At 59.1% G+C, this 26,653-nt stretch overlaps 2 protein-coding genes across 8 annotated transcripts; both read right to left on the bottom strand.

The window, feature by feature from the left end:
- Positions 1 to 66: 66 nt before the first annotated feature.
- On the bottom strand, positions 67 to 9,076 carry HSD11B2 (hydroxysteroid 11-beta dehydrogenase 2). Of its 2 annotated transcripts, none has more exons than XM_015873812.3 (5): positions 8,732 to 9,076; positions 2,288 to 2,500; positions 1,502 to 1,687; positions 1,168 to 1,305; positions 67 to 872 (listed from the first exon to the last, which is right to left on the bottom strand). In XM_015873812.3, the coding sequence occupies exons 1-5, from the start codon at positions 8,997 to 8,999 to the stop codon at positions 517 to 519; spliced, it is 1,161 nt and encodes a 386-aa protein (XP_015729298.1). In that variant the 5' UTR covers positions 9,000 to 9,076; the 3' UTR covers positions 67 to 516. The 2 variants fall into 2 exon arrangements, with proteins under 2 accessions (XP_015729298.1, XP_085407814.1); XM_085551688.1 differs by lacking the exon at positions 8,732 to 9,076 and adding an exon at positions 3,772 to 3,912.
- A 3,499-nt stretch (positions 9,077 to 12,575) lies between these two features.
- Positions 12,576 to 26,435, bottom strand: FHOD1 (formin homology 2 domain containing 1). 6 transcript variants are annotated; one of them, XM_085551683.1, is made up of 24 exons: positions 26,236 to 26,435; positions 21,519 to 21,625; positions 21,376 to 21,440; positions 20,607 to 20,674; positions 20,414 to 20,519; positions 20,235 to 20,329; positions 19,787 to 19,898; positions 19,462 to 19,556; positions 19,239 to 19,382; positions 18,945 to 19,162; positions 18,750 to 18,857; positions 18,476 to 18,499; positions 18,087 to 18,140; positions 17,345 to 17,508; positions 16,060 to 16,964; positions 15,683 to 15,835; positions 15,303 to 15,485; positions 14,977 to 15,096; positions 14,637 to 14,798; positions 14,369 to 14,559; positions 14,095 to 14,287; positions 13,616 to 13,772; positions 13,353 to 13,529; positions 12,576 to 12,916 (listed from the first exon to the last, which is right to left on the bottom strand). In XM_085551683.1, the coding sequence occupies exons 1-24, from the start codon at positions 26,404 to 26,406 to the stop codon at positions 12,834 to 12,836; spliced, it is 3,855 nt and encodes a 1,284-aa protein (XP_085407809.1). In that variant the 5' UTR covers positions 26,407 to 26,435; the 3' UTR covers positions 12,576 to 12,833. The 6 variants fall into 6 exon arrangements, 4 of the variants coding, with proteins under 4 accessions (XP_085407809.1, XP_085407811.1, XP_032302898.2 ...); XM_085551685.1 differs by lacking the exon at positions 18,087 to 18,140; XM_032447007.2 differs by lacking the exons at positions 18,087 to 18,140; positions 18,476 to 18,499.
- Between the last annotated feature and the right edge of the window lie 218 nt (positions 26,436 to 26,653).

A 26,653-nucleotide genomic window follows, 5' to 3' on the forward strand; every position in this document is an offset into this window, starting at 1 on the left:
CTGTACCTCGGTCCAGGGCAGGACATCCCCCTCCTCTCCCCCCACAATGAGACCCATGGAGCCCAGTGGCTTATCAAGAACAGATTTATTGAAAAAGTGACAATCACGTATTTCATCCCGTGCGGAGCTCTGCGGCACCCACAGCCCAGCCTCAACCCCCTGCCAGCGCTGGGGGCACAAAGAGCATGGGGAGGGGTGTGGGGAGGCAGGGGCTGGCCTGGCCTGGCTGCAGGGCTCTGGCAGTGCTCAACAAGCTGCCATGAGGCTGGGAAATGCCCGAGGTGCGGCCCAGCGCGCGGAGTCAGGCGTGTGGGGTTTGGGGGGAGGGAATGCGGGGTTAGAAAAAATAATAATAATACAATAATAATAATAATACAAAACAAAAAAACCACCCAGAGTCTCTAGAAAACGTTGATTCTCGCACGATAGAAAATAGATCTGCATCTGCCTGATTTTGGGTAAAAGCAATTTGGTTTGAGGTCTAGTGCTGACGGCTGCCCCGCATGCGGCCCAAGGTCAGGGCTTCTTGGCGTCCTTGTGTTCCGGCCGCAGCGCTCGGGGCAGCTTGGGGTTGATGAATAATCCTTTGAGGAACAAGTCTCGGACAAAGTAGGGCAGGTAGCGGTGGATGAAATACATGAGCCCAAGGCCCTGCCCTGGGTAGTAACGCACAGCGGGGTTGGCGGCCAGCAGCCCGTCCGTGATGCTGTTCACCACCGCGCTGAGGTCCTCCACGGCCACCTTCATGAACTGGATGAACTGCCGGTTGATCTCCTCCACGTAGTCCTCGCCGTAAGCCTGCAGCAGCTCCTGGGGCAGCCGGGCCACCAGCTGCTCCTTCTGCAGCTTCCAGAAGTCTGGGTCGCAGGTGGCTGCAAAGGGGGGACCCCATGAGACACGCGTGGTCTGGAAACCCTATGAGCACCCATGCTTATAGGGATGCCCATGGGGAGAGAAGGGAGCGCGTAGTGGGGGTGGTCCCTCTAAAACCCCCAGTGGAGGTTGACTGTGAGGTGGGAGCGAGAGCAGCTGTTGTAAAAGGGAGAGCCCAGACGTGGTGGGGATGGGACGATGGTTGGACTCTGCGATCTTGGAGGTCTTTCCCAACCTTCATAATGCTATGATTCCAGCCATAGTCCCAGGGCAGTGAGGGGCCACCCCTCTCACCTGTTTTGAAGTACCCAGGCAGGATGAGGCTGACTTTGACACCCCATGGCTGCAGCTCACTGCGGAACGTGTCCATGAGCAGGCTGAGCGCAGCCTTTGACGCCCCATAGGCTGCCAGGCAGGGGAAGGGCAGGTCACCTGTGGGGAGAAGCACAGACCCACAGCTCTCACACAGCCCCATGCGCAGCAAACACCCTCATGGCTGCAACTCTCTTTGCACAACGCCTACGGGTACCAAAAACCCAAGCAGCGATGCTCACCGTGCACCTGTACCCGACACGCATCCCTGTGGGGCTCCCAGCCCCACATCCCTGTGCCCCATGGGGCTGCTCACCTGCTGGGCTGCTGACGGTGACGATGCGGCCGCCAGCAGAGCGCAGTAGGGGCAGCAGCCCCTTGGTGAGCTCCAGTGAGCCAAAGAAGTTGACCTCCATGCAGGTGCGGAAGTTGCCCAATGGCGAGAGCTCAGCGTCGGCGATGATGTCGTTGAAGCCAGCGTTATTCACCAAGCCCCAGAGACCTGTGGGAGAGGGGCTGCTCTGAAAAATGGGATAGCACCACACTGGGGGGGCTTAGATGGTTCCCCCATCCATGGGAGCCCTATATAGGGAGCATTAAGACAAACCCTTTGGCGTGGCCAAGGTGGTGACCCATAGCAAGGTACCCATGAACTGGGACACAAGTGGAGGACCTACATGTGTTGGTTGTATGGGGTTCCCAGGATGCATCCATGGATGGGAGGTCCTGGGGGTTGCATGGAGTTCCCGGGGTGTAACCATGGATGGGGGACAGCCCCAGCTGCTCCCCCACCAATGGCAGCCCTTTACAGGGAGCGTTGGGACAAACGTTGGCATGGCTGTAGCCAACTTGGTGGCCCGTAGGGATGTATCCTTGGATGGGGACATGAGTGGGAATTCTGGGGGGTTTATGGGGTTTCCACAATGCATCCAAGAACGGGGACACCAATGGGGGTCCTGGGGGGTTGTATGGTGTTTCTACTGTGCACCCATGGATGGGGACACGAGTGAGGATCCTGGGTGGGGGGGCTATAGGGGCTTTCCATGATGCATCCATGGATAGGGGAGGTTGGGGCTGTATGTAGGATGCCGTGAGCTCCCACCTGTGCCATTGGTGTGTGCCTGGATGTGCTGCAGGACGCTCTGGATGTCCTCGGGCTTGGTGAGGTCCATGCGCAGCAGCGTGAGCCGAGATGAGCAGCTCCTCTGCAGCTCCTGGGCGCCGGGGCCGCGTGGATCCAGCACGCTGGCGAAGACACGGAAGCCCAAGGAGTCCAAGTGCCGCGCTGTCGCCTGCCCAAAGCCTGAGTCGCAGCCTGCAAGAGCCAATGGTTGCACTGTGAGGGGCCGGGGATGGCCACGCAGGGACCCCATGGGGACATGACCTTGTCCCAGGGCACCCGCAGGTCACAGCACTGCTGTTTTTCCTCTCTCACACGGGAGGAAGAAAACAGTCCTTATCGGCAAACCCATCGCCCTGCTGATGCTGACAGCTGATAAAAGGCTGAGCGCAGGGGGGCACCCACGAGGCGAAGGCAGGATGGGCTTGGAGCCCTGCGGTGACACGCAGAGACCCACAGCATCCCCACCTCCACCACTGCAAGGCCAGGGAGATGTAAGATGGCCAAAACTGCCCTTGGGGTTGGGAATAATGGGGGGAAAAAGGAGGATTGTGTGTGCTCCTGTTGACTTCCAGGTCCCAGGGCACCCCAAGGGATGTCCCACATGGCAGCACCAAAGCCAGCCCTGTGCCCAAGGGAGAGCCCTGCGGGAGATGGGGCTGAGAGCAAACAGGCGGTGTGGAACAGCGCGTTCCCAGCTGATGGCAGCGCCGATAGCACGGCCCCATTAACCATTAACAGGGAACGCTGCGGGGTTGGCCCCAGCTGCACCCTACCTGGGCACCACGGGTGCTCCTGGGGACAGCCGCACCACGCAGGACACGGGGACTGTGCACAGGGTGAACCACGTCGGGTTAGCCCACCCAGCCCCCCTTCTCAGTCATAGAAACCCAAAGCACGGACCCATAAAGGGCCACACACTGTGCCCGGGGCCCATAACCCGATAAGTGCCGTGCCCCCATGTCCTTAACTGCGGTGCCATAAAGCCATAAAAAAGTTGGGGTGCGTCACCCCATTAGCCAATAGGGCAGGAGAAAACCACAATAAAGATAATGCTGGCAAACAAAGCGTAAGCGGGCATTGGGGCACAGAATCTGCGCCAGCCTCAAACCACAGCAGCACCTCTAAAACCCAACAGGAGCCTCAAACTCTGCGCTGCAAAACCAGGCTGCAAAGTGGGGCTGACCTCCTGCCCCGCACATTGTGCAGGGCTCATGAAGTTCAGTGGGGCACGGGGAGCAAAGCAGCAGCACTCACTCCTCTCCTTGCATGCTCACTGCACAGCATGGTCATCGATCGTTTTGCATCCCCATACTGCATTGCACTCTCACCACCTTGCATGCCTGTTGCACTGCACAATCACTTTGCGCATGCAACACACTGCACGGTCATCACCTTGTGCACTCCCCACCTTGCCCGCTCGCTGCATGGCACACGCATCCTCTTGCACACCCATCACCACTCACCTACTTTTCTCCCAGCGTGTTTCTGGGAGTCACTCAAGGACGTGCAACACCCAGAGCTCCTCTAAGGTGGAAACAACCCAGGGAGTGCAGAGCAGCAGCCATAGAGCATGCATGGTGCGAGCCCCAAGGCTGTGAGCAGCCCGAGGGGAGCCGGACGCTGCAGCCAAGAGGATTAGAGCTGAGCTGCTTGTTGTCTCCAGGGGCTCACGTGCAAATCCTGCCCGGGATGCCAAGGCAAACAGGCGGAGGTTGGCTCTGAGATGAGCCCTTCTGCCATGGCCAGGCAGGGACTCATGGGGACAGAAGGAAGCTACAAGCAGCGCCACCCCAAAAACCTCATAGATAAGGGGAGCACAGCAGGAGGGGATGCTGGAAGGACGCAGAGCATGGATATTGGTAGGGATGGAGGGGTTCGGCATGCATCACCTGGATGGATATGGGGACGCTAAGGCACAGACCAGACCCCAAAGGATGGAGAAGAGCCACCAAACGGGGCACAGCCAGAACCAAAGTGCAGCCCTGCTGGGGACCACCCCAAAGGCACGGGGTGGGCAGGAGGAGGCACAGAACAAAAGGCTGTGTGTGTGTGTGTGTGTGTGTGTGTGTGTGTGTGTGTGTGTGTGTGTGTGTGTGTGTGGAGCACAGCACAGCCCCGCAGCCAACACCTCCCGGATGCCGGGCGCGCTTGGAGAGAGCAGCGCTCTGCGGGTGATGTCAGCCCACGCCGAGGGAACACATTCTTGGCAGGGCTGCGGCGAGGGAGGGGACAGCACGGCACCTGTGCCCACAGCAGCTGAGCTGCCCCAGCCTCTCCGGCCCCTTCCCCACGCCCCAGGAGCTGCCCTGTGCCCACGGAGCCCATCCCTTGGTTGGTTTTAAGGCTTGGTCACACAGCTCCTTTTTGTTAAATGTCTGGTTTTTAATAGGATTAACGTGAAATCGGGCCCTGGCTCACATTTGACCCGGTCCCAGCTCTTAGAAGATAAGGATGTTGGTTGGCTGCTCTTAGTATTCATGGGATACATCAACCATGGGAATGCAACAACATATGCATTATGGCATACTATGGGGCGCACCATGTACAGCAGACACCAGCAGTGGGTTATGGCATCCATGGGATGCACCAACCATAGTGTGCATCATCCATGGGACAGATAACCCATGGGACACACCACAAATGGATCACACCAGCTGTGGGATGCTTTATCCACGGAGCGCACAGCACAGGATACTCCAACCATGAGACACATCATCCATAGGATGCACCATCTACACGCCGCCCCATGCCCAGAAAGCCACAAGAGAAAGAACCAAAACCCTACAGGGGCTCTTTGGGACCCGATCCCCGAGTAGGAGGCAGGGAAAGAGGTGGCCGGCTGTGGCAGCCAGATGGGATGAATTACAACGGATCAGCCGAGCGCTTACGGAGCATTATGTGCCATAACCTCTGCCTGGGAGGATATGTTTCACTTAACAAACCCGAGAGAAGCGGGGGAAAATCTGATTTCCTGCCTTGACAACCAGAGGCAGCAGCAAAGATGGAGAAGAGCCCTGAGGATGTGAACAGGGCTCCCAAATTAAGGCCCATTTGGCAGGAGCAGGCGCTGGCTGCGGTACGTCAGCATCGGGGCCCCAACATTGCCAGAGCAGTGGGGACACAGTGTGCTGGTCACTGTCACCGAGGCCACCCAGCTGCCTTCCTGCACCCCAACACGCATGGCTGAGTCACCGTGGGTTGCTAATGGGGTCACTAATGGAGTTATGGGGTAATGCAATTACTTTCATGCAGCCAGGACACGCATGAGCCCAAGCAGTGCTGATGCCATGCTTGAGGACAAGGTCACCAGCAGCCTACTGAAAGCATCCAATTGGAGCAACCCTTGCTCCAATGGGGCCAGCAGTGAAGGGTGTAGAGCATCCCAAGAGTTGACCCAACCCAATGGGGCACACCATGGGCTGAGGATACCCCAGGAGTTGACCCAACCCAATGGGGCACACTGTGGGTCAAAGGCATTTCAAGAGTTTGCCCAACCCAATCAACCACACGATGGGCTGAGGGCATTTCAAGACCAATGACCCCAACCCAATGGGGCACCCAGGCATGCAGGGGAGCAGCAGGACACACACCACTGAGCGAGTCCCACTGGGGCCACGGGGAGGCACAGAAACAACCACAGGGGAGGAAGCAGCTCCCCTGAACCAGAGCTGCTACGAAGTCAGCACTTCGCAGAAAGAGCATACAGGGAATTTCCTAGAAGCAGCACTTCAGTGCTGGAGCTGAGCTTTCAGCATGGGGTGTCACACTCCCAAAAGGGACATCTGAGCATCTTCTGCGCTCGGTGCCCACGTGCTGCTGCTGGAGGCGGCGATGGGATGCTCGGGGCAGGGACAAAGCAGTGACAAGGATCTGAGCACAAACATCGTGCAATGGCACAGCCTGTACCTTTTATCAGAGCTAATGTGGGATTTATGTCCCCCCAAAAGAGGAAGTTGTTGTGAAGAGCCTCAGCGATAAGCGGGTGAATAATGGGCGGCAGAGGGAACACGGCGAGCCGGGAACACGATGGTGATCCATCAGCAGGAGCTGTCGCTGGAAGGACACGCGGCCCCAGGGAAGCCATGGCCATGGCAAACCAAAGCTCTGAACTAAAAGGGAGAGAGTGATGCTAGATACCAGAAGGAATCCTTCACTATGAGCTGTCTGGAGAAGTGTGGGTGCCCCATCCCTAGAGATGCTGAGGGCCAGGCTGGATGGGGCTGAGGTCTATGGAAGTGCCCCCATCATGGAGGGACTGGGTGGGCTGTAAGGTCCTTCCCACTGGGGTACCTTGGTGCTGAAATTCCACATGGGGCATAAGGGACCATCCCATTTGTCCCATTGGCATGGGAGGGACATCAAATGCCCATCACATGTCCTGCCCATCCTCATGCTGCCATCAGGCTGACCCCATTTTCTCTTGCAGCTTATGGGCAGCTCAGGTCTTTGGAAATCCAGCTTCTGGATCAGCATGGGCTGTTGGAACCTATGGGCTATGAGCCACCCCTCATGGCCACCCTAAGCCAACACTGCATGCAGCTGAATCTGTGCAGGGCTGTGTGCCTCACAGGGCTATCTAGGGGTGCCTTCCCCTGAAATACACAAGAGCAGCTGAACGTAGCCCCACTGAATTGGGCTGAAGGACAACGGTAGGGCAGCATCATATCACAGAATATCTCAAGTTGGAGGGCACCCATAATAGTCATGGGGTCCAACTCCTAAGCACATCCTCCTGCATAGGACAGGCACAGCTGGAGTGGGAAGAGGAGTGACACCCAACCAAGCCTGGAAGCAGAGACAGGGAAGAGAGCAGCAGTGCCCTTAAGATGGCATTATTAGGGGTTTTCCAACCCAAACCATTCTGTGGTGTGGCTCCAGAGGAAGAAGAACCCACAAGCCTGGATACCCAGCAAACACAACCCCAATCGTGCCCAGCTCCAGCTGTTATTCATAAGCAAAATCACTGAGTGGCTCCAAACCCTCACTCTAAACCTCTCAAAACTGAGAAATCAGGTGTGGGACAGCACCAGAGCCCTGAGGCCAGGACAGAAACGATGCTGCTGTGCTCACAGGGAAGCATTTGCACCTCCATGGCCCCAACATCTGGATGGAATCACTGCCTCCTGCAGCCAGCAGCTGCTCCAACATCTGGCAAGGCTACAAGATGGGGCTGTACAACCTCTGCTAACCTTGAGCATGGTGTTAAGCTCTGACCCATTTCAGGCCCTAAACAGGGACTGCGAGGCCCAGCAACATCCCGCTCTGCTCTTAAATTGATGTGAAGCACCAAAACGTGCAGCCCGGCACCTCCAGCGCTGCATTTCTCCCCTGGAGGTGCTTCACCTCAGCACCCGCAAATTGAACCTGCCCAACCACAAAGCATTTACTGCCGAGAGCAAACACGGTGGGGCCGCAGGTGTCACTGTGCTACGGGGTGAGAACACCGTGTTCCAGCACTGAGTCACCGTCGTGTGGCTGATGCCAACCCCACGCTGGCTGAGCCTCGTGGCACCATCCTGCCCCATGGCACCGTCCTGGCCCATGGCTGGGCTCAGCCTTGCCCTCCTCTTTGGAGCCAGTAGGATGATAGGAGAAACTCTGAAGGAGCAGTGAGGCTTCTGCACAGGGAGGTGGGGGAGTCACTGTCCCTGGAGGTGTTCAAGAACAGTGGAGATATGGCACTGAGGGATGTGGTGAGAGTGGGTTTGGACTTGGGGATCTGAGAGGTCTCCTCCAGCTTTAATGAGTCTGTGATTCCCTGGGTCAGCTCTCCAGAGCCCAACAGGACCGCAGGGCAGCACCACAGCTCCCTCCCTGCAGCCCCATGGCCAGGAGGAAGGCACCTGTACACACCTGTGCATGGCCGACATTAGCACTGCATGGCACCGGGCTGCCCCACGGCCCCCACCATAGGGTTGAACCATTCCCTCCTCCTTGGGGCTGCCCTTCTCCAGAGCTCAGCAACCCTGGGTACCTCCGCAGGGCTGCGAGAGAGAACGGGACAGACTCTTTAGCAGGGTCTGCTGTGACAGGACGAGGGGAAACGGATTCAAACCAAAAGAGGGCATATATAGACCGGAGCTAACTAAGAAGTTCTTTACAGTCAGGGCGGTGAGGCACAGGCTGCACACAGAGCTGGTGCTGCCCCATCCCTGCACACAGCCAAGGTCAGGGAACGGGGCTGTGAGCACTGATGTTGCTGTGTGTGTCCCTGCTCAGTGCAGGACCGTTCGGGTCCCTTCCAACCCAAACGATTCCGTGAGCCCACCCCGGGCTGTGGGACACCCGCACACCCCGGGACGCCCCACGGCAGCGCACCCTCCCTCCGAGAGGAGCGAACCCGGCGCCGGCCGCGCGCGTCTCCCCGGCGAGCAGCGCATCCCCGGCACCGCGCGGAGAACCCCGGCACCGCACCGCGCTCACCTGTGACCAGCACCGCCCTGCCCTCCACCGGCAGCAGCCTCCTGCCGGGCGCCCAGCGGAGCAGCAGGCAGGCGGACGCCGCGGCCAGGGCGAGCCCGAGGGGCAGCGGCAGGCAGGCTCGGCACAGGCTCTGCACAGCGGCCAGCAAAGCCAGCGGCACGGCCAGCGCCCGGCCCAGCACCACGTCTCCCCGCGCCGCCCGCAGCGCTAAGCCGCCCCCCAGCGCCGCCCACAGCGCTCCGTACGCCCACCGCTCCGCTCGCTCCATGGGATGCGATGGGAAAGGATGGGATGGGACGTTCCGCGCCGGCCCGGCCCCGCCGCACCGGCCGCGTGGTGCCACCGCGGGGAGCTTATAGCGGGGGGAGGCGGGAGGAGAGGGGAAGGAGGGGCGGGGGGTGGCCAATGGGGGCAGCGGAGGGAGGGGCGGCGAGGGAGGAGCGGGCTCGGCACGGCTCGGTTCGGTTCTGCTCAGTTTGGCTCAGTTGGGTTCATTGCGGATGGGAGCGGCTCGGCTCGGTTCGGCACCGCACGGAGCTCAGCTCGGCACGGATCAGTTCGGTTCAATGCACTCCAGCTCGCTCCAGCACGGTTCGGTTCGGTTCTGCTCCGTTTGGTCAGTTCAGTTCCGTTTGGTTCCATTCGTTTCAAGTTGGCTCGGTTCAGTTCAGCATGGCACCATTCAGTTTGGTTGGGTTCAACCCAGCACGGCTCAGCCCAGCTCAGTGCCCACGGCACAGGTTGCCACTGTGCCCACCCTGGCCCCCTCCCCCCCAAAGGGGGATGCCACTGTGCTCAGCCCCCATGGCTGGGCTGGGGGTCTCCATCCCCTCCTGCAGACACACAGATGTGCGGTGCCACCAACCCCAAGCAGGTTGGTAAGGTGTGAACCACGTCCCAGATGGGTCCCTATGGGGTTTGGGACCAAGCCATCCCCCAACCTGCTGCTGCGTTTGCTCCCTGCCATGCTGAATGCACCCAGCACTGCTCCGGAGGTGTGCCACGAGCAGCAAGAGCTGGTGCAAAGTCCACCCCTTCCCACCTTTATGACTTGCTGTGATTGCTTTGCCAGGCTTTAATATTCCACCAACCCTCCGTGCTCAGATACCCTGCGACGGAGCTTTGCTGCTGTGTCTTCCAGGCTCTGCTCCCAAAAGCTTTGCTATCGGATGGAGGATGCCTTACACCGTCCTTCGCCATAGAACCACGCGTGGTATGGATGCAACCCCCTTTGGTCCCGTCGGAAAACAACAGATTTCATCAGCTGCAGGAGGCTCGGCGGGAGGGCAGCGGCCAACAAACAGGCTGGGGTGGTTTTTCCGGGGTGTGGTGTGATGGTGGTGGGACCCGCTTGGGTTCGCAGCCCTGCTCTTCCCGGCAGGGGAATGCAGGGAATGCCGGTCAGGTAGAGGAGGAGGGATGTGCCCAACGCATCTCCTTTCTTGGGATGTGGTTTGTGGGGTCCACAGGGTCCTTCCCAGCAGCAAACCAGGCTTGGAAACAACTCACTGAAGAAAGTTAGTTTTCTAAAGAGCAGAGAAGTAACTTCTGAGCAGTTCCTCCTTGTTTGGCTACATCAGCAGGTGGTTCTTTATGAGAAATATGGCACTGCTTGAGGCCTTCAGCTGCTTTCAAGGTTGCTTGGAGGCTCTCCTGCTTAGATGCTACGTGGTGTCCTAAGAGCGTGTAGATCTGAATCTGTAGGAGGAGTTACCCAAAGACCCGTAGGGCCCCCACCAACCCCAGCCATCCTCCGATTCAATGGTTTACCCACGAAGCAGCACTTGTGCTCATCACTGTCAGCTGAGCATCACCAAGTCTACCTGCTCTGACTCAGCCCATCCTCCCAGCTGTCTGTCCATCCATCCAACTAACTGTCCATCTGCCCATTCACCCATCCATCATCCATTTGCCCATCCATCCATGTCTGTCCATCCATCCATTTGAACATCCACCTGTATGTCCATCCAAACATCCATCCTTTGTCCATCCATCCATCCATCCATCCATCCATCCATCCATCCATCCATCCACCCACCTGTCTGTCCGTCTGTCCATTCATCCATTTGCCATCCATCTGTCTGCCCACCCACCCTCCCAGCATCTCCTAGCTCCCAGCCCCATCCCTCTCACCATGGCTGCCCTTGCTGTCTGTTCCTTTGCAGACAAAGCCTGCCCTTGTTCATCTCCCCGTTGCTCAACCCCGCGCTGTTAGGAAATGCTGCTGAGCTCCTCATTACCTTTTGACCTACTTGACACCCTCCATGCCCATTTCACTAATTGAGGCTCACCTCTGCGGGTTGGAAGTGGGGCTGGGTGGGTCACACCCCGGCTCAGCACGGTCCCTATGGGGGATCTGTCTTCCTTTTGCCCTAGGCTGTTCCTACACCTCAGTGGTGCCTCCCATGACGAACAGGTTTGGAGATAATTGTTCCCCTCCCTAATCTCATCTCTGGAAGATTCATTGCATTGTTTTCAGGCTGTTTGCAGGGGCTCGGGGCTGGGAGGGCTGGGAGGGATGTGATTCACCCAGCAATGCTCCCACAGCTGCTTCATCCTCCCCAGGACAGTCCTCTCCTTTCGCCAGTCCCTCCCCAGGGGACACCTCCGTGTCCATCCCCACCCAAGGGGAAGGATGCCCGGGGACATCCACGGCCAGGGATCCCCTTCTCATTGGAAAATCCCAGGCTGTGACCTGTGGGGTCAGGCTGTGCAGCCCTTTACAGAACACATCTCTGTTCCCAGCCGGACTCATGGCTTTGTGAGAGGTTTCACCTTCTGGAAAGCTGTTTCCCATTTGAAGTTCCCATCTCTCCTCTCCTGCTGGGCTTTCCTCACTTTCTGAGTCAGCAAGACTCAGCACCCCAAGAGCTGGGGGGCCCTTCCTGTGGCTGCAAAGCATTGGTGATGCTCAGGGAGGGGTACCAGGTCCAACAGAGGGGGAGAAGCTGCTTGGCATGTCCTGCTTAACATCCCCATCCCTATCTGGGCTCATCTCCAGGCTGAGCCCTTTTCTCCATCCCATCAACCCATCGTCACCTCCCACCTCCCTTCTCCATGGCATCCACAGGACCTTGCTATTAGGGGTGACGGAGCACACGTGCCTTCCTCCCAGCCCCGGTGACACACTGCCTCCTCCGCCCCAGCACTGGGACAATGGGTCACAGCACAGTGACCCATTTCCCGTCCTCCACCTCCGTGCGCCCGCCGTGCTGAGCGTGCCACCACCCGGCTTTGCTCAAGAGGTGAGGAGACACGGGATGTATGGGGACAAGTCCCTGCATAGTGCCATGCACGTGGCCGCCGTGCCCCCTCGTGGCAGCACGACACGGGGACAGCAGGTGGCACAGAGCTTGGGGACAAGGAGAGAAGCTGGAGGTGCCACCGGCTGCACCCTATGGAGAAGGGGATGTGACCCGGAGCACCCCCCATGGTGTACCTGCGTCCCCACCACCCCCTCCAGCAGGGTGGTGTTTTTGGCACAATCTGTGCATGCCACAGCCAAGCCAAGCACTTCAGGCGCCTCTCAAGGGCAGCACATGCCGGGGAGGCATGGAAATATACCCAAGGCTGCAGAGCCAAAAAAACATCTGGAATGAAAACACAGAGAGAGGGCAGAGGAGGCCTTCAGTGAGGACACAGCCCCTGGGGGGTGGCATTGCATCCTGGTATGGAGACATCAGGCTGTCCCTGAGCCATGAGACACAGGGATGGAGGTGGGGCAGAGGGATGCGGGAGTGCTGTGCTACCCTGGTATCCTGCACCACGGGGACACTGTGCTGCCCAGGGATGCTGTGGGGAGCATCACCCCATGCCCCAGGAATGGGGACAAGGGACACTGCCAGCAGCACACATCACATCACTTTATTGTCACAGCAGCCAGACCCAGCTCCCACTGGGGGTCTGTGTCCAGCCCCTCTCCTCCCAGTACTGCTCTGACTTCCACCACAGCATGTGCTCCTCCATCCTCCATCCTTCATCCTTCATCCTGACCCCACAGAGCAGCTCTGGGGCATTGCTCCCATTGTGCTCTGGAGCTGGAGGTGAGACCAAAGGAGCGGAGCGTCCCCGTGTCCTTCCCCATGGGATGCAGGTGGTCACTTCACACCTCCATGCCTGGTGCCTTTCCCAAGCCCAGCGCCTGCACCAGCTCATCGCTCAGCCCGCTCTTCAGCGTCCGTCGCACTGTGGGGACAGGAGAGTGTCTGCTGGGTCACTGTGTACTGGGTTATGTGGCCCTGGTGTGCGATTATGGTGGCATGGGTGGGTACCAGAGTTGGGGGTCTGGAGGGGTCAGGGAAAGGAGGCAGCTTCAGGACAGGGACACAGAGATGGGACTGGGAGACAAAAGGGAAAGAGTACCTGAGCAGAGATCTGGAGATGGGAAATAGCAGTGGGGCCGAGAATAGGGACAATGATGGGACATAAGACAAAGTAAAGAGATGGGACAGGGGAATAAAGAGATGGAACAGGTGTGGAAACAAGAACACAGAATAGAACCAGAGACACTGAGATGGTGTAAGAGCATCTGAACAGGGGCACAGGGATGAGCTAAGACAGAACATGGGGAGAGGGCACAGTGTCCAGGACACAGGGGCACAGGATGGCTCTGGACACTCACAGGACTTCCTATTGCCGCGGGACCTCCTGCGCTCGCGGCTGGGGCAGGGACGGGGGTTGGCACTGTGCGTCACTGACTTCACCAGGCGGTCCATGATCTCATCCGAGGCATCATCGGGTGAGCTGGGGACATCCTCCTGGGCTGGGGAGCCCTGGCTGGGGGTGGCGAGCCCCATCCCTGCATGGGAACATGAGGATGCTGGCATCAACTGGGCGCTCGTGGGGCCAACCCACTCTGTCACCCCATCCCTGATGTGCTCCTACCGCGGCCACCCCGACTGCGGCGGGCAGGGACATCTGTGGGCGAGCTCAGGACGCTCTTCATGCTCTCATGGCCCTCCTCTGCCTGCTCCTGCTGCACAGGGCTGGCTGACACCACAGCGGGTGGCGATGCCTCGGCGATCCCAGAGAACTTCTCAGTCTGCAGCAGGACCAGAGGCAAGCAATGGGGATAGAGCTCAGAATCATTATGGTTGGAAAAGACCCCTCAGATCCCCAAGCCCAACCCCAGCCCACCCCCACCATGTCCACTGCCCACATCCCTCAGTGCCACATCCCCACAGCTCTGGGACACCTCCAGGGATGGTGACTCCCCCACCTCCCTGGGCAGCTGTGCCACTGCATCACCGCTCTGTTAGAGAAGGAATTGTTCCTAATATCCTACCTGAACACCCCCTGGCACAATGTGAGGCCATTCCCTCATTCTACCAGCACAGGGCACAGTGGTGGGATCAGCCCCATACCTCTGTGATGAGCCGTCCACGCGTCTTGTTGCGCTCGCGGTGTGCTGCACGCTTCTTCTGCTGCTGCAGGACGCGCTCCCGGCACGTGCGGTACTCCAGGGCGAACTCCCGCAGCAGCTTGCAGATGGGCATCACCTTCACGTCCCGTGCAGCACTTGCCGGGTACCCCAGGTAGAGCAGGAAGGAGTGGAACCTGCAAGGACACCCATCAGGGCACGGCCATCCCACCACAGGATGGCTTTGGGGCTGGTGATGCACGGGGGTTAGGACCCACCTGTTAAGGACACGCCGGTGCACCACCTTCAAGACGACGATGCGCTGGGTACTGTCCTTGAGGAAGTCGGTCAGCTTGCTCTTCAGCACTGGCTTGGCCTCGTGCTTGGCAATCACCTTCAGGTTGTCCCAGGAGGCCCGGCAGCGCCGCTCCAGCTGCACCAGGCTGTTGGCCAACTCATCAAAGTCAACCTAGGGTGGGGATATATTGTCCATTGGTGCTGGTGCTGGTGGCGAGGTGAAGGTGAAGGTGTAGGGCCTGGTCTCACCTTGGCAGATCGTGTGATGGATGCGATCTCTGAGTAGAGGTCCGTGGTTTCTGGGAACTTCTCCACCACCATCTGGCAGAGGTGGTGGAGCAGGGACTGCCGGTGCACCGTGTCCTTCACCTCCGACACCTTCTCCAGATAGCCCAGCTCAAAGCCTCTGCTCTGAAACCCCAATGCTCAGTGGGGCCTCTCCAATTTGCCACCCTCCCGTTGACCAAGAGCACCAGCACCAGCACCCACACCACCTCCTGAGCTTCTCATGGTCTTGGGCATGCAGGTGCCATGGTTGTTCTTGTTCATGCAGCACCCAAGCTGCATCCCCCAGCACCCCGTTCCTCACCTGGGAGCCATTCAGGAAGTTGCCCATGGCCAACAGTGTGGCCAGGATGCACTTGAAGGTGTGATTTCTGGCCAGCTGCTCCATGCCCACTTTCAGATCAAACAGCGGCTCTGCAATTTCCTGGATGGGGACAGGGGCAGGTGAGATCCCTTGTAAGTCACTTCCCTTGGGGGATCCTCAGCCAGGAACATTTGTCCTCAACCATGGGCACAAGCACCCCTTGCTTGCCTTGGGGCCCTGCAGCCCCACATTTGGATGTGGCCACTTCCCACCAGGATCATCCCAAGGACTCCGCTGAGGGGAAGGTGGGGTACATGGCCCCATACCTGTTCCAGGCTCTCGTAGTCCAGCTTGAAGGCCCAGAGCTGGAGCCTGGCCGTCAGGTCACTGATGGAGGACAATGAGAGTAGGAACTGCTCCGCAGAGCCCAGGGGCACGTCAGGGTTAGCCAGCTGGGCCTCCTGGATCTTCTGCTTCTCCTCCTCAGTTGGGACCATAGTCAAGATTTTCTAAGGCAGGCAGAAGGATACATCAGATACCAGCAATGTCACCTCTCCTCCAGGATGGTGGGAGATAGGACATGTCACCCTAGGGCCACCTACAGTGTGCCACATTGGCAGCATGGGCACCATAGCACAGAGACCTCGTGACCAGGGGAAATGACCCACACAGGGACCCTGGTGGGCCCAGATTCTCCAGTTCTCACCTCAATCCCTTCCTTATTGACTGCAAACTCATCAAAGTTGAGCACAGCTGTCTTGATGATGTGCACAGGTGGCAGCACCGTCAGGCCAATATTGATGGCGTTGCTCCTCTTGGGATCCAGCACCACCACCACTTTCTTCCCATCAGTAACTTTCTGCAAAGAGGACAGGGAGCAGGCTGGCAGCCAGGCAGAGGGCTCACCTTTGCGAAACACCATGGGATGTGGGGGTGAATCACACCTATGTGTTGATCACCATCACTGCCCACCCCGTCCTCCCCGCTGAGTCTACAAGGCTCTATCTACCCATTATCAACACAGCATGGGGTGAAAGTGCCTTGAGACCACAACAGCCCCCAAGAGCTCTGGCCTGCTGGTACCTTGGAAGCTGGCATCTCTTTTGCACGGGACTCGAAGAGATGCTCCAGCTTTGCAGTGTTGACCTCAACGTTTTGCAGGGATGCCCACAGTGTTGCCTGCCCAAACCTGCCTGACCCCACAGTGCCATCCAGCTGCTTCAGCTCCTTCCAGAAGAGCTTCACTGTCCTCTTCTTCTTGGCTTGGGAAGGGCCGTCCGTGGCTGAGGGGCCTGAGAACCCTGGGGGAGGTGGGCAGCCAGGGACCATGGGTGGTGGAGGTGGAGGTGGTGGGCAACCAGGGACAACTGGGGGAGGAGGTGGAGGAGGTGGGCAACCAGGGACCATTGGAGGAGGAGGTGGAGGCGGTGGGCAACCGGCCATAGGAAGTGGAGGGGGAGCCATGAGAACTCCAGCGCTCGCTGCCTCGATGCTGGCAGGAAGGAAGGAGCCATTGGTGATGGGCCCTGAGTCCAAAACGTCAAAGTCCTCCTCCTCCCCCAGGTCGGTGAAGTCCAGGTCCTTGATTTTCAGTTGCACAGGACCAGCCTCCAGGCGCTCCCACGATAACTCTGTGTCGTTCTTGACGGGCATCATGACAGTGCTCTCCAGCTTCTGCGTGTGGCTCTCGGCATCGATGCTGGATGCAGCGCGTGCCAGCTTGGCATGGGCACTTGCCACCAGCCCGTCTGGAGCCCTGCCGTGGGTCCGGGCACTCTCTTGTTCCTGACTACCAGGTCCCTTGGCATGGCTGGACCCTGCGTCCGTCTCCACCTCTCCTTGGCGTGATGACAATGATGGCTCCTCAGAAAAGATGTTCTGCCTCCCTGCCTCTGAGGAGCCCTTGGCATAGAGCATGTCCAGCATGAACCTGGTATCAGAGATGGTGCTGCAGGAGTTGGAGACATCCTGCCGGCCTGCGTGGGACCCTGTGGAGAGAGAGAGCCCACCTGTAGAAGGTGCTGCTGGGCTGCATGCAGGGCTTGGAGCCCATTCCTTGTGGGAAGATGCTTGGGTGAGGGATGGCCAGAGAAGGTTGCCGAGAGAAGTTGTGGACACCCCATCCCTGGAAGCGTTCAAGGACAGGCTGGATGGGGTCCTGGGCAGCCTGACCTGGTGGGGGACACCCAGCCCACTGGAGGGGTTGGAACAGCATGATCTTTGAAGGTCCCCTCCAACCTAAGTTATTCTATGGCACCAGTACCACTACGGCACTCAGTTCCATGGGGTGGGCTGGGGCCAGAGGGGCTCCTAAAGCCCACATGGGGGTCCTGGTAGGGACATGTTCCTAACCCAGCCCTGCACGTACTCATGTGAGGTGGTTCTGTGCCGGAATCAGGGTTGCTGCTGTCCCCATCCCAAGCAATGGGATGCTCCAGTGGTGGAACATCGCTGAGGATGTCGATCCGTCCCTTGGCCATGGCGGACATCTTCTCCTTCTGGGCAGCAGCCAGGTTCTCCAAGAAGCGAGCTCTGCGAGATAGGGACAGATATTGGCTGGGAGCACGGTGAAGATGGTGATGGACAAACCACACCATACAGCACCACACAACAAGCCCTGCTTGGGGCCAATCTTGCAACAAAATCTTTGGCACGAGCCACACTGCAGCAGGATCCACCCATGGCCCCAGCCACCTCCAAGCACTTCAGAGAGATGGGTAAGGCCACCATGGCTTGAGAACAGCAAGACGAGGTTACAATGGCCCAGCAGGAGGCAGGGAAAGCATGGGGACAGAACTGCTGAGGCCAGCATGGACCTCTGGAGGTCACCTGTTGTCACTCTGTTCCAGAAAAGCCACCCTGAGGTGTGCCCAGCACCATGTCCAGGCAGCTTCTGAGTATCTCCAAGGATGGAGACTCCACCACCTCCCTCCACCACTTGGTCCCAAGCTGATATCCACCACAACAAGCCGCAAGACCAAGCTCCCAGGAGGGCACCGAGTGTTGGAGCTGGCACTCGTGGGACCCTCCTGCTCCTCCTGCCCTGCATGGCTGGGAGCATCCAGCCTGAGGAAGCGCATGCCTGGAGACACACGCATGCCTCTACTTACTCAAACCTCTTCAGAATAGGTTTGTCCCCATGCAAGGAGGGGGCATCCTCCCGCCTGAGGGAAAACAGGGGTTAGCCCCCCGCTAATGGAGAATTCTTGCCCCCACCCCCCAGTCCCATGACATGGCTTGGGGGCCCAGAGCAAGAACTGCTCTTGCATGGTGCTGGTGACGTTGGGAGCACGGTCTCTGTCACCAGTACCACCCGACCTGCCATCAGGATGCTGCAGACTAGAGATGGCATGTGAGCCCCATAAGGGGTTGGAGAGTGCTGTCACCCCAAGTGGGACAGCTGTGGTATGGGGGTCCTGGCCACCCAGACAGGGTGCAAGCAGAGGAGATGAAGGGCTGGGGACAGCAAGCAGGTGTCACGCAGAGCCCGGGCACTTACCAGACAGCAGCAGGTTGGTGCAGCCTGCAAAAGGAAAAGATAGAAAGAGTGGGCAGAGGAGAGAATCAGCGCGGGCAGAGAGGAGGAGTGAGGGGGAAGAGATGGAGCTGGAGCAGTGGTGTGTGCAGCCCAGCTGGGCTAAGGATGCTGTGAAGGCCCTGCACTTGAATCATCTCACACTGCCCTCTCCTGTACTGTGAATCTCGCCAGCCCCAGCGCGTCCTAGGGACAGAGGGGACACGGTGGTTGGGACCCCCAGGGCACCATCCCTTACTTGTAGACACTCCTCTCCCCCACGCTGGGGGGCTCCTTCTCAGCTGGGGGGCTGGGCAGGCTGAGCCGCAGGCTGGACGCGCTGCTGAAGACGCTCTTGGGGCAGGGTCTGGAGAAAGAGGAGATGCAGACAGAGCACAGTGCCATGGGGGACTTTCCAGTGTCGCACTGCAGCATTCCCACTTCCCACACTTACTCCACAGGGATGCTCAGATCAGGATGCTCAATAGGAGGCTCCTTCAGGGTGCTGGGGGTCTCATTTGGAGACTCGGGGCTCCCTGGGCTCTGCAGAGGCTCAGGCTCAGCACATCCCCCTTGTGCCCTCCACCCACGCCGCCCCTCATCTGTCTTCCTGCGCTCCTTGCGCCCGCCTGCTGGCGGCTCCTCCACGCCATCCTCCAGCCGCAGTGCGCTCTGCAGTGAGATGGGAGTGTGCTGTGAGCCCCAGGGGGACACGCCACACTGCTGTCACCCTGGGCACCCCACTCACTTCATAGAGGACAAACTGCTGCTTAAGGTCGAGGTCGGTGCCTTTGCTGCTTAAATACTGCTGCACGACCCTCTCCATGCCCTGCTGCTCCAGACAGTCCGTCACGTCGTAGAAGGAGTCTTGGTCTGGGAGGGCGGCCAGCGTCTGGGTGGTGGCAAAGGGACAGGGCTGGCATCGGGCACATGGGGACATGGTGGCCCTGTGGCACAGCCCTGGTGCTCACCTTGTTGATCAACGTCATGGCGAACACCAGCAGCTCTGTGTCAGCCCCATTTCGCTGCTCAAGGATGGCCATCAGGTTGGACCATGGGCATGCACCTGGGACAAGCAACGCATGTAGGTGGCACCATGGCACTGAGAGTCTGGGATATGGAGCACTTCATCCTGAGCATCTCAACCCCTCCTCATCCCTGCTGGAGGGCTCTCATGGTGGGTTCCCATTGGCTACAGTTGGCACATGCCAAGCTGTGGGCATGGACAACCCACATCTTCTGCATCCAACCATCCCCAAGATGAGATCCATGGTTAAGGGCTGGGGCTGCACTCACCTCTTGCCTGATCCACAGCGTTGACAGCACGGATGAGGAGCAGGGCATTGGGCTCTGTGTACTCCACAAAGACCAGCAGCAGCTTCAGGGCCATCTTCACCACCAAGCGAAACTGGGACAAGGGACAGTAGCTGTGGCAGGGCACTGCTGGTACAGGGGGCTTCACCCACCCTCCAGGGCTTGGCTTCACTGATGGCTACTGTGGGCTCAGGGTCCTACAGCTGGGATCCTGATGGCCAGTGGGTTCTGGCACCCAGTGTGGAGCCCTCTCTTATATTCCACCTCTGTGCCCATGTCACATAAATGGGCCATGGGGATTCTTTGTGATACTGAAGAGCAGCACCCAATGAGCCCAAGGCTCTGAGCCTATCCTGAAGGCAAGGCATGGGGTGAACCCCCAAGGGATAACACAAAGGGATAGTCACAGCCAGGGGTGATGGCAGCTTACCGGGCTTCCTGACAGCGTGTACAGCCACTGGACAGTCTCGTTGTGGTTGATGACACCCTGCATCCCATCCATGAAGAGCATGATCTGGCTCAGGGCTGCAAGGCAGGGGTATGGGGTGGTGGCATCAGGCGCGCTCCATCAGCGGTGCCACCGAGGGGGAGGACACGCCAAGTACCCACCACGGAGGATGTAGTTCTGGTAGTTCTGGTCCGCCTCTGCCCCCACATTGATCAGGCACGTCAGCCCATCCAGGTTCACAAACTCTGGCACCAGGTCCTTGTCCTCCTGTGAGCAAAGCCCAGCAATGTCCCCAAGCAGGTGCTGGGGATGTGGGCATCTCCAGGGTGGGAACACGGACCCGGGGCCACTTACCTGGAAGAGCTGTTTGAGGGAGAAGAGGGAGCGCCGCAGCTCCGGGCCCTGTGAGTTGTACAGCTTCTCTGCAAGCAAAGGCATGGGAATGGGCTGCTGGGCACAGTGGCACATGGGGACACAGCGCAGCGATGGGATGTGGGACACACGCGGCGGGAGCAGCAGCAGCTCCACCACCACCATTTCTTTCAGCGCAGACACTTTCCTATTTTCTTTTTCTTTCTATTTTTGCTGCCCGGCAATGACACAAATATCCCCTCTGGTTTCCTGCGCTGAACCGAAACAGGAACCTGGGCAGGAGGCACAGCCCCGGGGCTGAGCTACCCACAGGAACCCCATCTGCACAACCCTGCGGGCACTGCTCCGCCACCCCCTTGGTCCCCATCCCAGGGCTGGCAGCCTTCAAAGGAGGCACGCAGCTCGCCAAACCCATTTGTCTATTTTTTACTGTTTTCCTATGTATTTCGGCCAGGCCAACCAGTGCTCTGCCAAACCTTCCTGGAGCCGCCGGGATGGAGCATTCCAGAGCCTGGGAACCGCGCGTGGGGAGCGCGACCCTGACCCCATAGCCGGCCCTTTCCTTCCCAGCACTGCTGGCTTTTCACCCCACTCCGGATGGAAAGCCTCAATGCGTCCGAGCACTCGTCCCCACGTGAGCCATTTGTTTGCATTTGCCAGGGCTATATTTAGAGCTCGCTTGGATGACCCCAAATCCCCGCAGCGTGCGATGGATTCCCAGTCCCAGGGGCGAGGAGACCCCCCAGCTCACCAATGATGGCGTGAACACGGACAGAGAGCTGCGTGCGCAGGATCAGCGTTGGCCGACGGCCCTTCCTAGGGCAAAGGGATATGGGTTGAGTGCTGGCACGAGGGCACCAACCCCATACGCCCAGTGCCCCCCGTGTGCCTCACCTGACCTCCTCGTAGAAGGCCTCCAGGTCATCCTTCTGCTCCAGCAGGGACAGCTCCAGGTCCAGGTAGTGGCCGGATGGGGACACCTGCAGCGTGCAGTCCTCCAGCTGGGGACACACAGCCGGGTGAGATGGGGACCACCTGCCTACCCCAGGTCCCCTACAGTGGGCTGCAGCAGTGACCCTCCTGTCTGCTGGAGGAGGCAGCTCCACTGACCCACCACCATGCAACCATGTCCCCAGACTGCTCCCACTGGATCACAGTTGCCACCACGTCCCCTTTAGGGCCTCCACCCCTGCACAGGGACCAGCACTGAGCTGCTGGAGAAATGGGGAACCCCACACCAGGGGAAACACACAGCAAGGCCGGCCCCATGCCTTGGTGACCCCAAGCCTTGGTGGCCCCATGCCTTGGTGTTCCTATGCCTTGGTTGTCCCATTTCTTGGTAGTCCCATGCTTTGGTGGCCACATGCTTTGGTGGCACCATGTCTTGTTGGTCCTATGCCTTGGTGGTCCCATGCCTTGGTAGCTCCATTCCTTGGTGCTCCCGTGCTTTGTTTGCCACATGCTTTGGTGGCCCCATGCCTTGGTGGCCCCAGGCCATCAACTGTCCCTTGGTGGTACCCAGGCTGGTGGCAGTGGCTGTCCCCCTCAGGGCAGGATCCTTGATCATGATGAGCCCTATGCGGGCGTCCCAGTGTGTGGGCTGCACTGACTCAGCCCCATGACTCAGCCCCAGCTCCACACCCAGCCACATGGCAGGAGGGGAAGGGCCAAAGGCAGCCCTGGTGCTACAGCATCCACCCCAGATCCTACAGCATCCACTTCCATCCTACAGCATCCACGTGTGCCTTCTTACATCTCTCCCTGCAGCAGGAATTAACCCCTTTTATTAACCACTCCAAGAAATCCAAACACGGTGCATGATGCATCCATGGAAGAGGCATGGGGCTCATCACCAAAACTCCACTTTCAGCCCCAAATCACTCCAGGTGCCAGGATGTAAGTGCCCACCATTACACAAGTCTGGAAAAGCCCCAAGGCAGCCCCATGCAGCACCACCACAGATCCCCCAGTGCTCGGTGTCCCAAGCAAGACTTTGCAAGCATGATACCATCACCAGACCCAGAGGGCAAAAAGAAATGAGCCCAAACCATGCCGTATGCATGGAGTGACGCCTCGCCGTCTGACTCAGCCTGTAGATAAACAGCACTTTGGCAGGGCACTGCTGCAGGACTGGACTCCATCACAGTGCTGTCAGCATCTCGTCTCACTTCTTGCTGCCCCCAGCTATGGCCACAAGCACCAAACACTGCTGAGGGCTGGGGGAAGGTTTGTACTCCTGCCCATGTGTCCTTCCAGGATGCACCAAAACGCAGCTCCTGTGCAGCTCCAGAGGGAAGAAATTGCCTCTGCTGTGAGCGAGGGTTAACAGCTGGCTGCTGTCAGGGATGGTGACATATCCCAGCTGGTGCTTGCCATGTGAGCCTGGCTATGCTCCCTACAAGGATGCTCCAGTGCATGGGATATATTTACCTACCCCAGACAATGTCATCTCCTGGGGAAAGGGATAAGGGACGCAGAGGGGGTACACTGCCATGCTGGGCATGATTGAGTTGTGCTGGTGGGGACAGCGCTGTTGGGCCATAGGGCAGTGGTTGCATCCCTCCTCTCAGCTTTGATTCATTTGCCTCCAGCATGGGAAAGTGTTATACAGTGGTGTGGGGTCACAGCAAACCCAGGGAGGGGAATGAGAGGAGAGCATCCATCCCACGCTCACACCTCCCATAGCAATGCAGTGCCCTCTGGCTACTGGCTTGGAGACTTTTTGGGACCTATCCTGAGGGGACAAAGAGCACACACAGGAGCATGGCTTCAGCCATGGGAGGACACAGCATCATGAGCTTCAGTGCTCAGAGAGGATACGTGTAGCAAATGATGGCTCCTGGATGCACCCAGAGCAGGACTGCCCTCTCCAAACCACTTAATGGAGGGGGCTGTGATGGATATGCCTCTATGGGACAGCAATGGAGATACCACTGACGCACCCACAAGCACATCTGGAGGTCTCCACAGCCAAGACAGACAGACACATCCAAACTAACCCCACCATCCAAGCAATAACAAGCTGAGTGCCTTATCTCAGCACAGCCCTGCACAGTATCCTTCTTATCTGCCACTGCCGGAAGCACTTCCCCCATCTCCAACACTTTCTGGTTTTGGCAACCACATTTTCCCAGCCCTGCTGAGCTGTGGGACTCTCTGGGTGCCTCTTTGCTTTGGTGACAGTGTGTGACATGGGGATGGTCTTCATCTCCCTAGGATGGAGGTGATGCAGACCCAGCAACTAAACCCAAGAAACCCAACAAAGAGAAACTGTTGGAGAAGCCCAAAAGAGCTTTAAAACTCAAATGCAGGCTGCTCCTGGGGCAGAGCCAGAGCAACGCCCCGACTGCAAACCAGAGAGTGCAGTGCCATGGGGCTCCCTGCACGGCTTATGGGGAGAGGATGGAGGGTTTACTGAAACTCATTTATCTCTGTTATGTTCTGCAGCTGAGGCTCCATCTGGAAGCCACAAAGGTCAGGATGAATTTGATGCAGTGTGAAGTAGGGCTCGTAGCTCATAGCACCCATAACTCAGCATTGCTCTGCACCCTCTTCTCGCACTCTGAGGCACAAGGACTGGGCAATGGGAACCGCTTTGGGACACTGGGCTGGTAGAGGTGTTTATTACCGGGTGCTGCCCCGTACCCTTTCCTGCTGATGGATGGCAGCAGATGGATGGGATAGTGCCCACTGTGGGGATAAAAAGGAAATGAAGGCAGGAGGGCTCTGGAGGGCACACAGCACACACAGCCTGGAGCTGCACACTTGCAGCCCTATGGCTCCATCCAGCCCTATGGCTCAGTGACCCCAACCCCATTAAAATCAAGGTCTCTGGGCAAGTGGGAGCCCCAGATCCATCACCAATGCAGGTTTTGCTGTTCCGCAGGTTTCCAGAGGGGGGGGCTCCCACAGTTTGGTTTCATTTGGAAAATCCCTACATTGATAGTGCTGGTGTGGGTTGCAGCTCAAGGGCATGCAAAGGGACAGCGGTGGCACGGAGATGGCCTTGCTATCACCCTCTGCAATTCAGGTGGGCAGCCCATTTGCAATGGGATTTCCTCTGCAGCAGTCACACACTGGTGTGGAAATCACTCACAAGGGTTGAAAGCAAACCTGCACCCGCAGGGAGCATCACTCAGTGGGGCCCTGCATGACTTGCTGGAAGCTCAGAAGAGATAGCATCGCCCCGGAGCAGAACAATGCGGCCGGGAAGGCAGTTCAGGCACAAACGCCTCCCGGAAAGCATGAAAAAGCCATCAGCTGCAAGGAGAGGAAACGAGGGGCCGTGCGGCTGTGCACGTGTTGGGTAGGGAGGGTAAATGCTGTGCGGTTCCATTCTGGGGTTGTGGGGCACCCAGAGTGGGAGGATGCTGCTGAGCAAAGCGGGACGAGGCCAGCATCATCCAGGGCTGAGGTTTATAGGGGAAAAATTTAATAATGACTGTTCATTTCCTAATTATAGCACGGTGAGTAATGGGGCTGTGAGCGGCACCTGGCAGCGTGGGCAATGCGTGGGGAGGAGGGGGTTGGCTCCAGCCCCACAACGTCCCTGTCCCTATGGTGGCACCCCGGAACGATCCCGTTACAGCTCCGGGGTAGGGAGGACGCATGCCTGAAATTTGAGTTAGCTCCATTCGTCATGTCTGGGGCTGCGTGTTCCCAAACAAACTGCCTTTAGTCACCAGTCAAAAATCCCATGACGGGGACACCACCAGAGGCTGCTGCTCTGCTCCGTGAAACAGTGAAAGTAAGGATGAACAGAGCGTGGCTGGATCAAAAGGGGAAGGTCTCACAGCAGCCCTCTGCCCATCACCCCGCTCCCAGCTTTGCGCATTGGTGCCATGGAGATGTTGTCCCACACCAAGGGGAGAAAACCCACCCACCCCCTACAGGAAGGGACTGTAAAGGGCGCCCTGATGGCAACACACCGACAGGGGTCACACCAACAGGGGTCTCCCAAGCAGGAGGGATGGTGGGGAGAGGAGGCTGCAGCCTGGGTTGGGACACCGGCACTGCTCCGAACCCCCGGTGCTGCGCCTCCTTCCTCCCCACTTCCCGGAGGAAGCTGCTCAGTGCGTGACTTTTACGGGGCTTTCCCTGCAGCCCATGAAACCGCTGAGTGGGACAAGGGGCAGGCAGCCCTGCGGCCCCGTGCACGGCCGGGCTGCTGGATCCCACGGTCGGGGCCGTGCTGGGGGCGCACCTTGATCCGTGTCGCTGTGCCGTGGGATGCGGACACGGAGCCCCGAGCCGCTGCCGTCGGATGGGAACCGGCCCTAAAAAGCGGAGCCACTTCCTCCGCGACGCCGGGCGGGATGGCACCAGGCGGAACGACGGCAGACACCGCTTCCGTGGGCACCGCGGCTCTCGGGGACGCGCGGTGGCACTGCCCACGCTCCGCTCGTCGCAGTGTCCCCATGGCAGCGCTTGGCTACAGCCACACGGCCACGTCCTTCCCATGTGGGGCCTTCCGAGCCCCCCACCGCTGCCCTATATCCCCTTCCGACCCAAGCAGCAACCGGGCACCGCGAAGCCCCCTGAGACCCCAGCCCCACAGCCACACGTGGGATGCTCAGCACGCCCCTCCCCACCTCCCGTCCCCCCTATTTACCGGCAGCGGCGCTCCCAGCAGCCGGTGCATCGCGGGCAGCTGCGCTCCCAGGGCCAGCGCTTCCTCCACGGCGTAAACAGGCGCACGTCGGGGCTCCGGGAAACTGCCACAGCCGAAAGGATCGGAGTCTTCCAGGTACTGCACCCGGCATGGGACCGCAGCCTCCGCCATGGCGGCACCGCCACCGCGCCCGGCGCTCCAAAGGGGGCGGCACGGGGACAACCTCCAGCACCGCCCCGGCACTGCGCCGGCACCGCCCCGCGCTCGGGCGCCCTCCGCGGGTGTTAGAGGGGCTTTGCTCGGGTGGATCCAAAGGATAACGGGGGGCGGGGGAGGGGATGGGGGGCTGCGGGGGGCGAGGGGGCGTAGGGATGCTCCGGGGGCACAGAGGGGCTTCAGGTGCACCAGGGATGCTGTG

This window comes from Coturnix japonica, chromosome 6, assembly GCF_054131305.1.
Source record: "Coturnix japonica strain WE chromosome 6, WE-NBRP24, whole genome shotgun sequence".
Lineage (NCBI taxonomy): Eukaryota > Metazoa > Chordata > Aves > Galliformes > Phasianidae > Coturnix > Coturnix japonica.

Excerpts from the sequence above, each read along its gene's own strand:
- HSD11B2 (XM_015873812.3), bottom strand. The coding sequence starts at position 8,999 with ATGGAGCGAGCGGAGCGGTGGGCGTACGGAGCGCTGTGGGCGGCGCTG. Across the intron at positions 1,688-2,287 it reads GGCACACACCAATGGCACAG|GTCTCTGGGGCTTGGTGAAT; the intron begins GTGGGAGCTCAC and ends CCTCTCCCACAG. Across the intron at positions 1,306-1,501 it reads CACCGTCAGCAGCCCAGCAG|GTGACCTGCCCTTCCCCTGC; the intron begins GTGAGCAGCCCC and ends TTCTCCCCACAG.
- FHOD1 (XM_085551683.1), bottom strand. The coding sequence starts at position 26,406 with ATGGCGGAGGCTGCGGTCCCATGCCGGGTGCAGTACCTGGAAGACTCC. Across the intron at positions 19,557-19,786 it reads CGCTGTGGATCAGGCAAGAG|GTGCATGCCCATGGTCCAAC; the intron begins GTGAGTGCAGCC and ends TGCTTGTCCCAG. Across the intron at positions 15,097-15,302 it reads ACTACGAGAGCCTGGAACAG|GAAATTGCAGAGCCGCTGTT; the intron begins GTATGGGGCCAT and ends GTCCCCATCCAG.